The following is a 12,497-nucleotide window of genomic DNA, read 5'->3' on the forward strand; positions in this document are numbered from 1 at the left end:
AAGTTACCATCAGGACAGGAAAGCTTCATAAATTTTTAATGCAACTTTGGAATAAATGGCAGAAATAATGATGGCTGGGGCTGATCATCCCGGTGGAAGTGTAATGCAGTGTGGCATGGAGGGCTTCAGGCTGAATCTCGTCTTTGGACCGTGGCTCTCCCGTATGTCTAGACTTGGAAATGCCAGTAATTGCTCTAGAAAGCAAAGGAGCCGTTTTCTGCAGGGTGCTTTCATTCATTGCTTCAGGAGTAGCCAGGTGTCTCAGAGAGGAAGGAAACCCCCATCTGCTGTGCCTGGTGGAGGGGAGAGGGAGAGAAGTGAGCTCGGGGGGGGGGGGCAACGAAACATGAACCTGTTACAGAGCACTTCCAGGCGGGTGCTGCCTCTCTGCAAGCGGGAGCTGGGCTGTGGCCACGTACTCACTGTGTAGCTTGCTGAGGTACCGCACGAGCCAGGCGGAGCTCAGGTCACAGCCCACTGAAACACCACCATCCCTGGGAGCCGGTCACCAGGGCAGAGAGAGCACTGCAGCCTGGCAGGCAGCACCACAAGCGGGCATCGCCTGGGAGTGACGGGCGGGTGTCTCCAGCTGCGGTGTTAGATAATGCCATGATGATTTCTAAAGCCAGGTGTCTCTCTGGGGGCAAGAATTCCTCAGATATAGGCAGAAAGAATGAATGGATTAATGTCTGGCCAGGGGGTCAGGAATTGCTCTAAGAGATGCATACATTTATTTGAAACTGGTAACACTAATCATTGCAAATCTCAAAATGGAATGTCACAAATATTACCTGAGTTGAGGAATTTAATTTTTTCTACTCTCGAGAGTAGAGATTCCTTCAGCAGTTAGATCCAGTGTGCCCCAAGGGGCTTTGTGTTGGGGCTTGGTGTTAAGTTCTGCCATTACAGGTGCCATGGAGATGTGAATTGGAAGGTGACCTGCCAGGTGTAAAGAAAACCAGTGATGTGCAGGGACAGAGCAGTGTTGTGTATAAGCAGAAAATGGTCTGAAGAGTTTTCAGCAAGTATCTCTAAACCCATGTGGTGAAGGAGGAGGAGGTGAACAAAGGATGGGGTGTCTTTTCATGGGTTGTCTTGCAGCAGGATAATGCTCTGACAGAAGAGATGATGCTGATTCCTCCCTGGAAGATTATTGATACTTTTCTGTGTTCAGTCTTTTCAGATTTGTGGAAAAACGTAGACAAAAAGTCCTGCTTGTTGGTATGAAAACTGAGCCTAAGGAAGGGAGGATAAAGGCTGAAACTGGAAGCATGATCATACAATCAGAATCATAGAATAGTTAGGGTTGGAAAGGACCTTAAGGTCATTCAGTTCCAACCCCCCTGCCGTGGGCAGGGACACCTCACACTAAACCATCCCACCCAAGGCTTCATCCAACCTGGCCTTGAACACCACCAGGGATGGAGCATTCACAGCTTCCCTGGGCAACCCATTCCAGTGCCTCACTGCCCTCACAGTAAAGAACTTCCTCCTTATACCCAATCTAAACTTCCCCCGTTGGGTTCCCTTAAGTCATTTAGAGATACTTGGGTAGTTTAAATATTAATTGAAATATCTTGTCTGGATTATAACTGATTTCTAGTACCTGTGTATGTAGCTTAGATTTGCTAAAACATGATATGGTTCTCAGAACTGTAATAAACTGAGATAAACTGTATAATAAACTGTAATAAACTGTAATAAATGTGTTTCTCCAAAGGTACCAGTCCGAAGAAGCAGCAGCACAGCTGAGTTGGATTTGAGGGCAGACTGGCAGCAATCCCATGGGAATTGCAGAGGGAGAGAAAAAAGTGAGTTCCAAGGCACACAGCCTTTTTGTGAAGCGTAGCAACTGGCGTCAGTGTCAGGTCCTGTCTTGTTGCAGATGTAGTGGCCACTTTTCTCATGGTGCTTTGCTAATGTAGTTGTTACAAACAGGGTTTGTGACCTGGTTAATGCCCTTCCTGCCGCAGGTGAGAGTGTCAGCAGTGACACATCCATTGGCTACAACAACGAGGTGGAGATCGCTCTCATCCCCTGGCAAGCTTCTGAAGATGACCCTGAGGTGAATGCCTCAGCAGATGTTTGTGTGGATGCTGATGCCCCTCGCTGGCTTCAGCTTAGCCCCTCGGACACCGCGAACCTGACAGGTACTGCATTGCAGGGAACATGTTCTACACTGTGATCTCCCAAAGGACTTCACACAATTCAGTTTGCTTATAAAAAGTATGTTTCATTTATCATGTTCCTTTCATAATGCTCATTCAAAAATGAGTTTTCAATGCCCAGAGTTTAAGAATTTGGATAATCAGAAGCTGAACTAGGTGCCAGTAAACTGTGATACAGAAAAGGATCAAACGGTTGAAAATAATGGGGTTGCTTTCTGTGTCAAATCACTACTCATCAGCTGAGTTGTGACAGCTGATCACGTGTGCTCTCTGAGCCTGTCCCAGGAAATTAATTTAATTTCTATATAAAGTGAATAGGTTTTATTTCTTAGCAGAGAGGTACAAACGAAGCAAAAAAGCAAAACAAAATATCCCAAAAGCTTTTTAAAGAAATCGATTCACACGAACATAAAAGCATCTAGAATGGCTTTCACTTTGCTGACCCTCTTTGGGTCCTGGGGTTACTTCCCTCTGCCTGTGTAGAGGGTTCCTGCGCCTCTCCCCCACCCCTCGGGTGCTGAGCACTGCTGGGAGCCCCTGGGGCTGGTTGTGCCTGCAGACAGGCTGCTGTGTGGCGCTTGCTGCGCTGAGAGCAGGCTCTTGTCAGCACCAGTTCCACTTCAATATGGAATTCTGCTCGTACTGTCCCAGCAGACAAATCCCATTGTCCTGGTGGTCTTCACAGCCCCCTGCTCTCCTGCTCTGTTTGCATACTGCAGTCTCAGGAACAGTTCCTGCATAAATGAGGATGCCCAAGCATGCTCTTCATCACTAGCAGTGATGAAGAGGCCCTCTTAGGGCCTTTGTTCACTTGCATTTCCAGGTCATTTTATACTGTGTGATCTTAAAAGAGAAAGGGCTTTTAGAAACAGAAATCATAGAATTGTGGAATCCCAGCCTGGTTTGGGTTGGAAGGGACCTTAAAGCTCATCCAGTTACAAGCCCTGCCACGGGCAGGGACACCTTCCACTAGAGCAGCCCCTGCCCGTGGCAGGGAGGTTGGAACTGAATGATGGAATGTTACCTGTAAAAGCCAGTTATTGGTTGAATAAATCTCTCTGACTGCATGAATGTTCCATTTGGAACTCCCTGGTAAAACAAACCTAATGTTGAGGGGGCCAGTCTGATGTAAACTGCTCTGTGGCTGTATCGCCTCTGTGTGGAAGGCCCGTGAGCCCACACTTTCTGCTGTGTTTCGGTTTTGAACCATGTGCTAGCTTGAGCAATGAAAGGAGAGGGCTGATTTGGAGAGAGAGAGAACTTCAGAGGTGGGAAATGGTTAAAAGGAGCAGTTTTCCTGGTTTACTGACCCAGTTTATGCTGACACTGCATTTCTCATTCATGGAAATGGACCTGTGTTGGATTTCCAGACAGCAGTGAGTTCCTTGCTGATGACTGCAGTATAATTGCTGGTGGAAGCCTCATCGGTTGGCATCCCGATTCTGCTGCCGTGTTATGGAGGAGGATCTTGGGAATTCTTGGAGATGTGAACAATATAAATTCACCTAAAATTCATGCAAAAGTGTTTGGGTATCTCTATGAGTTGTGGTACAAACTTGCCAAGGTACGTGGATGGTGCTTACACCTACTGATCTCGTTTTTCTGTTGCTTAAAAATCATTAAAGATGATTTAGTGTTAGCATCTGGAACAAAAGCATGGGATTTGGAGGATTCTCTTGTCAGGAAGGCTAATCCTGTGTGATTTCCAGTAGGTATCCACCTGTTCAACGATAAGCGAATTTAGACAGCTAATTTATATGGGGTGAGGAAACAGTGGCAAAGAAAATAGAGGTATAGAACAGAATACTGGTGCAAAAGCCCATGCTGTGACTTAAAAGGGCAACATTTACTTAGAACATGGGGAAGCCCTATAGCCTTCCTGGTGGTTTTGGCTGAAGTAGGAACTCTGTGTAGTGCAGAATGTAGTGCCTCAAAATAACAAAGCAAACTAAAATGAGAAAGTAAATGTGAAATAAGGAGCCATCAGTTTTACTGGCTCTTCTCTTTTAAACCCCCCTAGATTCGGGACAACCTCGCTATAAGTGTGGACAATCAGTCTACTCCCTCTCCTCCTGTCCTCATTCCTCCTCTCAGGATATTTGCATCTTGGTTGTTCAAGGTAAGTGGTTTCTAAACTTCTCACACATTGGTGTTGTCTCCTGTGTCAGTACTGAATGTGTGTATGTTCAGTTGTGTTACTGTTAATGGTTGCAGCCACTGCTGTTAAGAGGATGAATACCCTCCAAAGGCTGTTTGGACTTGAATCTCCTGTAGCAAATACAGGGAACAGCTTTGCTTTATGCAGAATCTGCTGGAGATGCAGTTCTGCATTCGCTGGCTACCTGAGAAAAAAGCATTAATACAAGGATTTTGCTCTTTTCAGGCAGCCACCCTGCCAAGCGAGTACAAGGAAGGCAAGCTGCAGGCATACAGGCTCATCTGTGCCATGATGACGAGGCGACAAGATGTTCTGCCAAACTCCGATTTCCTGGTTCACTTCTATTTTGTGATGCACCTTGGCTTGACAAGTGAAGACCAGGTACGAGCTTTCCCTGATAAAAAGTGAATTTATTATTGTGTGCTGATGGAGATGTCTGTTTTCTGTGTTACAGTTCTTGTGTTGGGGCTCTGGGGCAACAGCACAGGAGGGACATGGAGCTGTTGGAGCGAGGGCAGAGGAGGCCATGGAGCTGCTGCGAGGGCTGGAGCAGCTCTGCTCTGGAGCCAGGCTGAGAGAGCTGGGCTGGGGCAGCCTGGAGAAGAGAAGGCTCCTGAAGGGGAGACCTGAGAGCAGCTCCAGTGCCTGAAGGGGCTGCAGGGAACCTGGAGAGGGGCTTGGGACAAGGGCCTGTAGGGACAGGCCAAGGGGAATGGCTTGAACCTGCCCGAGGGGAGCCTGAGCTGAGCTCTTAGGCAGAAGCTCTTCCCTGTGAGGGTGCTGAGGCGCTGGCACAGGGTGCCCAGAGAAGCTGTGGCTGCCCCATCCCTGGCAGTGCTCAAGGCCAGGCTGGACACAGGGGCTTGGAGCAAGCTGCTCCAGTGGAAGGGGTCCCTGCCCATGGCAGGGGTTGGAGCTGGAGGAGCTTTGAGGTCCCTTCAACCCAAACCACTCTGGGGTTCTGTGATTTTCATATTTGAAGATCTGAAGCAGAAAGGAAGCAATGCTTTGTGACACTTGTTGCATGAAATTGTCCGGTATAGCCTGGTCTGTACCTCTCTTTAGATTACTTAGTCATAAGTTTCTCATTGCTCCCCCAGTTAACAAGTACGTATTTGTGATGCAGTCACAACCCCATCACAGCTCACCTTAGGGGTGTTTGTACCTTCGGGCACAAGGTAAAATGCCAGACATGATCTTGGGTAAAGGAGGGGCTGTGAAGAGCTTCCTGTTAACTCAGGAGCACTGTCAGCTCTCCGCACACCCTTTGAATGCCTTGTGCATTGTGTGCAAGAACCTCCTCAAAATTACAGTTTCTGTTGTCCTCTCCGGACTTTTGCCCTTCAGGATTAGTCCTTCAGGGGAGGTTTAACATACCCGCTCTTCCTGACTGGTGCAGGGGGGGCTGAGGCAGAAAGTTATCTTACCACTGGAGCCAAGAGGTGCTGCCAGAACATTCTGCTGCTGAGGGTAAGTGTCTGGGTCCCTGTGCCCTGGGCTGGCCTCATTAATAAAGCATTCAGTGGGAGATGGAGACGAGACTTCATCTGTTGAGGTGTAAGGAGATTCCTGGGCTGCAGAAACGGCTGAATACGTGTAACAGCTCGGAGTGCTACTCTTAGAATAGAGGATATGTAAAAACACACCCATGGTTTCATAGCTGGAGGAGAGCGGTTTCTCCTTACATGACAGCCCGGGCAGAGCTGAGCTCCGGTGCCGGCAGAGGGCACCTCGGAACCCTGCGGTGCTCACTGCTCTGCCGAGGGCCGGCAGGGAGAGCCACACCGGCTCCCTTGTTCCTGGGGTGGAGAGGGGAACAGCCGCTGGTGGCAGGCTGGGAGTCCCAGCTCCCCCCCGGCAAGGGAGGGCAAGTGGAAAATCCGCCCCTTAAAGAGAGGAAAAAAAAAAGGAGTAGAAAGGGGACGGTTTTCTTGTGGAAAACCAAGTCCTGGCCAGTGCTGAAACAGAACCCCCCCTTTCTGCACTGCCAGGGTGTAACCTGGGGGTAACGAGAGCTTGTTGCGCCTTCATTCCGCTAATGCCATTCGGATTTCTGTTTAACGCTGCCTGGTGAGCACAGTAACTTCATTCCTCTACAACCCCCCTGTGTGCTAACACCTACTGTGATCAGACCCCGTCAGTGTTAAGAACCACTCAGCATTACATCCTTTCACATAAAGCACACAACTCACCAAACATTACAGCCTGAGGTAGGCTGAATTTAAACAAAATACGAACTTTTACATTTGAAAATACAAAGACCCTGAATCAGTAGAGCAGCGACTGCCAGCACAGGCCATAGGGATGAGCAGTATCAGTGCCTGTAAGACTTCAGTTGTTTTCATCTACAGCTTTCCATGAAACAGCCAGGTTCGGAAGTGTCAGCAGCTCCTTTCTCCTAAGCTGGAGGTTGCTCTGCTTTTTCCAAACCTGATGGCTTCCACTTGCTACACAGAAACTGGGGGACTTCTGAAATGTGAGCAGGTTGTTGAGCTGCTCTTTACCCTGTTCATCGCACTTTGGTGTCAGTAGCAGTCCCACAGGCTTTAAGCTCTTGCTGCTGGGCGTACTCTATTTCAGTGCTTGTGCAGAGCCCCAGTCCCAAAGTGAAAGAGGATGGAGAGGTGGACACTGCACGGTGAAGGCAGACCTCGCGCTGCCCGTCCTTCCAGGCTGTCCCAGCTATTTTCCACACTGATGCTGCTCTTTTGTTCCTCCTCGCCTTGCTCTGTTTTGCTGCTTTTGCCTCTTGGTGGCACACTTGACCACAAGTTTTCTCTTGTGTTGCTGTCCTTCCAGTTTTACTTTCCTTAGCGATGGAATGGGTTGAGGTATTAGCTCATGGTGCTTGGGAGCTTGGATTCTCATGCAATGTATTGATACAAACCACAATCCATGTGCCTATTTCTGTATTTCCAGTATCACAGAACCCCAGCCTGGTTTGTGTTGGAAGGGACCTTAAAGCTCCTCCAGCTCCAACCCCTGCCACGGGCAGGGACCCCTTCCACTGGAGCAGCTTGCTCCAAGCCCCTGTGTCCAACCTGGCCTTGAGCACTGCCAGGGATGGGGCATGATTCGCCTCAAGGTGCTGGGTGGGTGTCGAGTCTGGTCCAGTAATTTGGATGCTGAGGGCACTGCCTGCTGCAAGGATTCTGTGATTTTTGTACTTTGTGGGTTTTGGTACGTGCTCTTCCCTGATAAACCTCTTTAAAAGGGAGTGATGTCCTGGAACACAGATCCCCGTGCTTTGTAGCATTGCAGAATTCGAGGATTCCAGTTGTTGCCCACCAGAATAAGCTGTGGTGCAGATTCTTTTAGCACAGATGTTTATGTGTGCTAGGCAGAAGCATGAATTTCTCACTCTTAAGGAACACAAACAGGAGGACTGGGGGGACGCTCTCATGGAGCAGTTTTCCTTCGGTGTGCATCGCTAGTGCAACTTTAGAATTACTGGGGAAAGCAAGAGGAATGTGGACAAACCCCAGGAGAACGCGTTGGCTGTGTTAGAAGAGCTTTGCGTCACTGCATGAATTACAGTCAGAAACCCCTTTGACCTGAATGTGATTATCAGTTAGTTTAGTCTATTAGGTATAGTTCATAGTTGGTTATTTTATGTAGTTAGCATCACAAGTGTTGCTTTCCGCAGTGTATTTCTGTTTCCACTCCTCCCTTAAGGGTACAAAATTCCTGCTTTGTTGTGTAGCTCTTTGTGCTGACAGGAACCCAAACCAGTCCCTTTGGAACACGGTTATGAATTATCCAGTAACATCCCAGCGAGTGGGGCTGCCTCGGGGCTGTGTAAAAGAGCAGTGTGAGCTGTGCTGGGAGGTGTGCTGGGAGGTGTGCTGGGAGGTGTGCTGGGAGCTGTGTTTTCCACCAGGCTCCCCTAGCCCTCGGGGCAGGATGCAGCAATTAGGACACGGTGGGTAATGAGCTGCGCCTGTTTGTGTGTGCGGCACCCGGACAACCACCGTCTCTGAGGGCAGGTGAACAATTCTGCGCCGCGGTTGCATCACCTCCTCAGGTGGGAGAAGGGGCTGAGCCCAGGCTGGTGCTGTCGCTGCTCCCGGCTCAACGAGGGGCCTCAGGTCAGGGGCCAAGTGACCATCTGGGGTGATGGGTCTCCTCCTCCTCCGCTGCCAGCAGTGGCCGTTCTGCTGCAGCGAGCCGGGTTTCTCCTGCAGCTCCTTAGCAGTGAAGTTCACTGGGGCTCTACCTTCCCTCCCTCCCGTCTGCAGGACAGCATGTGTGGATGTTCACTGCCCTGCTGTGCGGCAGTGGATGGAGGTCACCTCCCGTTGTCCTAGTCCCTTGTCTGGGCTATGGAGAATCATGGAATGCTTTGGGGTGTGAATCTTAGGCTATGTCCCAGGGGAGCTTGGTGTGGTTCGGGTTGGTATAGCTGCCTTCTGCTTCTTGGTGAACCCTTCCCCCCATGCCCTGATTACACCCACACATGTCTTTCAATTTAGACTATAAGGAAAGCTTTTTAAATTAAACCACACCTGGTACTGCAGTGCACACACTGAGTGAGGAGAGAAAAGGGGGTTTGTTGTCCTGGCGCTGCCGGGTGCTTACTGCAAGCAGTGGTTTTAGCTTTGTGAAGTCCATAAGCATCTCCTTGCTTCATAGCTTCCTTCCTTTTGCTGAAGAACCAAAGTGCCAGAACATAATCCCAAAATACTACTGACGCTACTCACCCACCTTCAGAAAAGTAGCTCTGGAGATAGTTCTGATTCCTCAGTTCTGGTGCTTTTGGTACTTAAATAATTCGAATTAGTGGTGGATTTCTGTGACGCTGTCTTGCCTCCACATTTCCACTCCCAGTTTGAGCAGAGACTGCAGTGCAAGTCAGGGGCCTGCCTTGGAGGCAGGTTTTCAGTGTCAGCCCCACAGCTGTCTGGTGTCACTTCTTTAGCAGCTCTCCCCCTGCTACCAGGGCTTTGGCATCAGTGAAGATGCTCTGTGTAACCTCTCAACAGCACGTGCCGCTGAGGCTTTGCTCTGTAGTCAGAGGCTGTCTGAAAGTGAGTATTAACACATAAGTTTAATAAATGTACAGTTCCACTGGCTCACGGAGTAACTCTGGAATAGAATGCTTATAGCAGGTACTAATGAACGTAATAAAAAGCCAGGCGTCAGAAATTCCCTATGGAAAGACAGCTAACAGCGAAGGAGGGAGGCTGTGCTGATGGCTTCTTTTAGTTGAGTGATGTTAAGGGCAGAGCAAACTTTAAATATGGAAGAGAAACCCCACAAAGCCCGGACCCAAGGAGCTGACAGATGTCCTGGTGATTAGATTTCAGGCCGTGCAGGATGCAGCCAGCTGCAGGCAGAGGAGTTAACAGCTATGCTTTTAGCTCTGTGCCTTTTGGTAGCGGAAGGGTGACTTAGCTGAAATACTCTGCCAATAAAGACGGTGATGTACTAATGTAGGTTGTGCTTGTCTACAAGCCTCGTCATCTGTTTCAAATGTGCTGTCCCTAATTACGGCGGGGAAGCTGCACCAGTTATATGGTAAGCTTGTGAGGAAAACTGACTGCAGCTCTTTCATCAGAGATGGCTGATTTAAAATGAAGCATTTCTCAGTAAAATTGCTATGAGAGAAGCCATGTTATCTGCCTGTTACCTACCTTGTTATCTACCTGTTACCTACCATGTTATGTACCTGTCTGTACTGACATTGATCCGGAGTTCAACAAAACCCACTTGTGAGCTGCTGTATGCTTCTTTGAGGTTCTTATTCAACACAAGGGGCTGTGGACAACTTCTAGACTTAGCCCCTGCAGCCACTCACTGGGACCTGCACTAGCCACCTTTCCCATGTTTTAGGATGTGCAAAACAGCCCCTACTCCTCTGCATGTGGTCCTCCATCCTGAAAGCTGGCGCAGCAGGTAGGTAGAAGTGCCTCCTTGGCTCCCTGTGATCCAGGGCTTGGAAGTGTCCTGTCACTTCTCCCAAATGGGAGAAGTCCCTGTGGTGGCACAAAGTCAGCTCGACTCCTGAAGCAGTGCCATGGACTAGTGACTGCGGTGTTGGTACCATAGCTTCCATAGCAAATGGGTATTTGGATTCTTCCCTCTCAGTGTGTGTGAACTGAAAACGGTTCTTCGGTCCGAAGCATGTCCCTAACGCTCTGAGGCTGTGGATGTATCAAATGTACTTTAAGGGAGGAGAAGCTTTAAAAGCTGTTTAAAAACTCCTTTCCTGTGTTTGCGTGATCTCTGGTGAGGGCATCTGAGCAGCTCTGTCAGCGCAGGGCTTTGGCTGCTCTCTTATTAATGCAGCTGTAGAAGAGGGAGCTTTCTGATGTAGTTTAGAGGGGAAGGAGCAGTTACCAGCAGGTGATTTACACAGTAATCTGTCATCGTTAGCACTTGTGAGTAACCTTACCCATGTTTTACAAACGCGTTGTTCTTCTGGTTTGTAATATCTCTCCCTGTTGCATTCCAGTCACAAGACACTTCAGCAAACGCAACTTCTTTGGAGGTTGAATGGCAGGTTGAAATGGATTTTCCTGACAGGCTAATCCCGAGGGTGTCAGGATACTTCATCCCTTGTTAATGCAACTTGCTTTTTGACAAGGTAACTCTTACCTAAAGGGTGATGGTAGGGAGGCAGACCCGGAACGATGATGGATGGAAGCGCGTGCTCCTCTACAGTGGGCACGGAGGACGAAGGGCTCCATGCTGCAGCCTCGGGTTCCGATCTTTGCCGTGCTGTGGGTTTCCGCGGCTCCTGAGGCTGGGTGAGGAGCGGAGTGCGCGGGGCAGGTGGTGGCTCTTCGGTTACACCTGGAGCGTGCAGGAGCCTGGCGGCTCTGCGGGAGGGCTGGTTTTGTAACCGACCTCTCAGTGACCCCCATCCCTTGGTTTTTCACTTACTCAGTGGACGTTTGCATCCATATTATTTGGATTTCCAGCTTAACCTATGCCGAAATACCGTGCCGCTTACAGGGTTAATGCGTTTGAGAAGGACATGCGTGTGATTGCCCCTTCTCTCGCCTCCTCCCCGTTTTTAACACTGCAGAGCATCATTTTGAATTGAAATAGTCCATAATGGTCCTTTTTTTCACTTGTCTTCAACAACGTGAACGCTAAATTATAGCTGTGCAATTATGTAAACAATGGAAATGCTTCCAGAATGAACACTTCCTTTTAAATTTTCATTTTGTGTAATTGCTGAAAGGTTCGAGCCATAATAAACCAAAATTATTTTACACGTTTATCGTTCTAAAGGTCAATTATGAAAGAAGTAAAGAAACAACACGGCGCAGAATGAGTAAACCAATTTCTATTGCCATCACCATATGCTTTTCTTATTGCTTGTGTTTTCCCAGTTACTGTGTACATAGCATTCAATTAAAGTGATTCATTTACCAGGCTGCGAGCTGCTGAGCAGGGTCTGCATGTACCGGGCAGCGCTTCGGAGGGGAGGAAACAACGGCCTCTGTTTGAATTACCTGATTTTTGTGCTCTCACTGATAGGACATATGTTCTGCCGTGGACTCTTTCTCATGGGCCCGGCTCTCCTTGAAGAGCTCATAGTGCTCCTGAACTGCTGCGTGAAGCCTCACTCGGCTGTGAGCAGGAAGCGTGGTGCCTGGTGGGGAGAGGGAGGAACCGGCACAGCTTTACCTGAAAGCACCATCCCCGGGGCAGCTTCTGCCCTGGCCCTGCTGCTGGGTCTGAGCCCAAGCAGGACAGCAGTGTTACCTCAGCCACACTCTGCCTTGTGTTAGTTCAAGTGAAGTCACTCGGGCTAGCATGGATCTGCACAGGAACGCTGGGGATGGCAGTGGGATCCGCGGGGAGCCAGGCTGGATGCAGTTTTGGCTGGGGTGTTACACACTTGTACGGTGTCAGCTTCCAACAGTCGTGTGTGGTGTAGCTCACAGTGCACAGCCTGTGCTGGGGATCCATCACTTTGAAGCTACAGGACAAAACAGAGGAAGTGAGGGTTGTTCCCTTAGCTTTTCCAAAGGAATTTCCGGAAGTTTCTCCCGATGAAAACCAATGTACTTCTTTAGTGGCAGCACAGCTCACAAACAGCAAGTGTATCTGCGCGGCCTCATTCTCACAGCTTGTTGGCATGCGTTGTCACAGCGTTCGTTAAAGCTGTGTTCGCTGGGCACCCGCAGGTGTGAGTGTAGGAAAGCAGCAGTGTTGCT

At 49.2% G+C, this 12,497-nt stretch overlaps 1 protein-coding gene across 3 annotated transcripts in view; it reads left to right on the forward strand.

Moving 5' to 3' along the window:
• RALGAPA2 (Ral GTPase activating protein catalytic subunit alpha 2) overlaps positions 1-12,497 on the forward strand; it is a 115,788-nt gene that overhangs the window by 39,945 nt on the left and 63,346 nt on the right. For all 3 annotated transcript variants that reach the window (XR_010613416.1, XM_065682595.1, XM_065682597.1), the window contains exons 19-23: positions 1,721-1,811; positions 1,974-2,150; positions 3,539-3,732; positions 4,189-4,287; positions 4,552-4,707. Coding sequence is in view for 2 of the 3 variants with exons in the window: in XM_065682595.1 (XP_065538667.1) it covers positions 1,721-1,811; positions 1,974-2,150; positions 3,539-3,732; positions 4,189-4,287; positions 4,552-4,707 (717 nt within the window). In the remaining variant the exon portion in view is untranslated. The remainder of the gene's footprint in view (positions 1-1,720; positions 1,812-1,973; positions 2,151-3,538; positions 3,733-4,188; positions 4,288-4,551; positions 4,708-12,497) is intronic.

The sequence above is a fragment of the Lathamus discolor genome, chromosome 5, assembly GCF_037157495.1.
Source record: "Lathamus discolor isolate bLatDis1 chromosome 5, bLatDis1.hap1, whole genome shotgun sequence".
Classification (NCBI taxonomy): domain Eukaryota; kingdom Metazoa; phylum Chordata; class Aves; order Psittaciformes; family Psittacidae; genus Lathamus; species Lathamus discolor.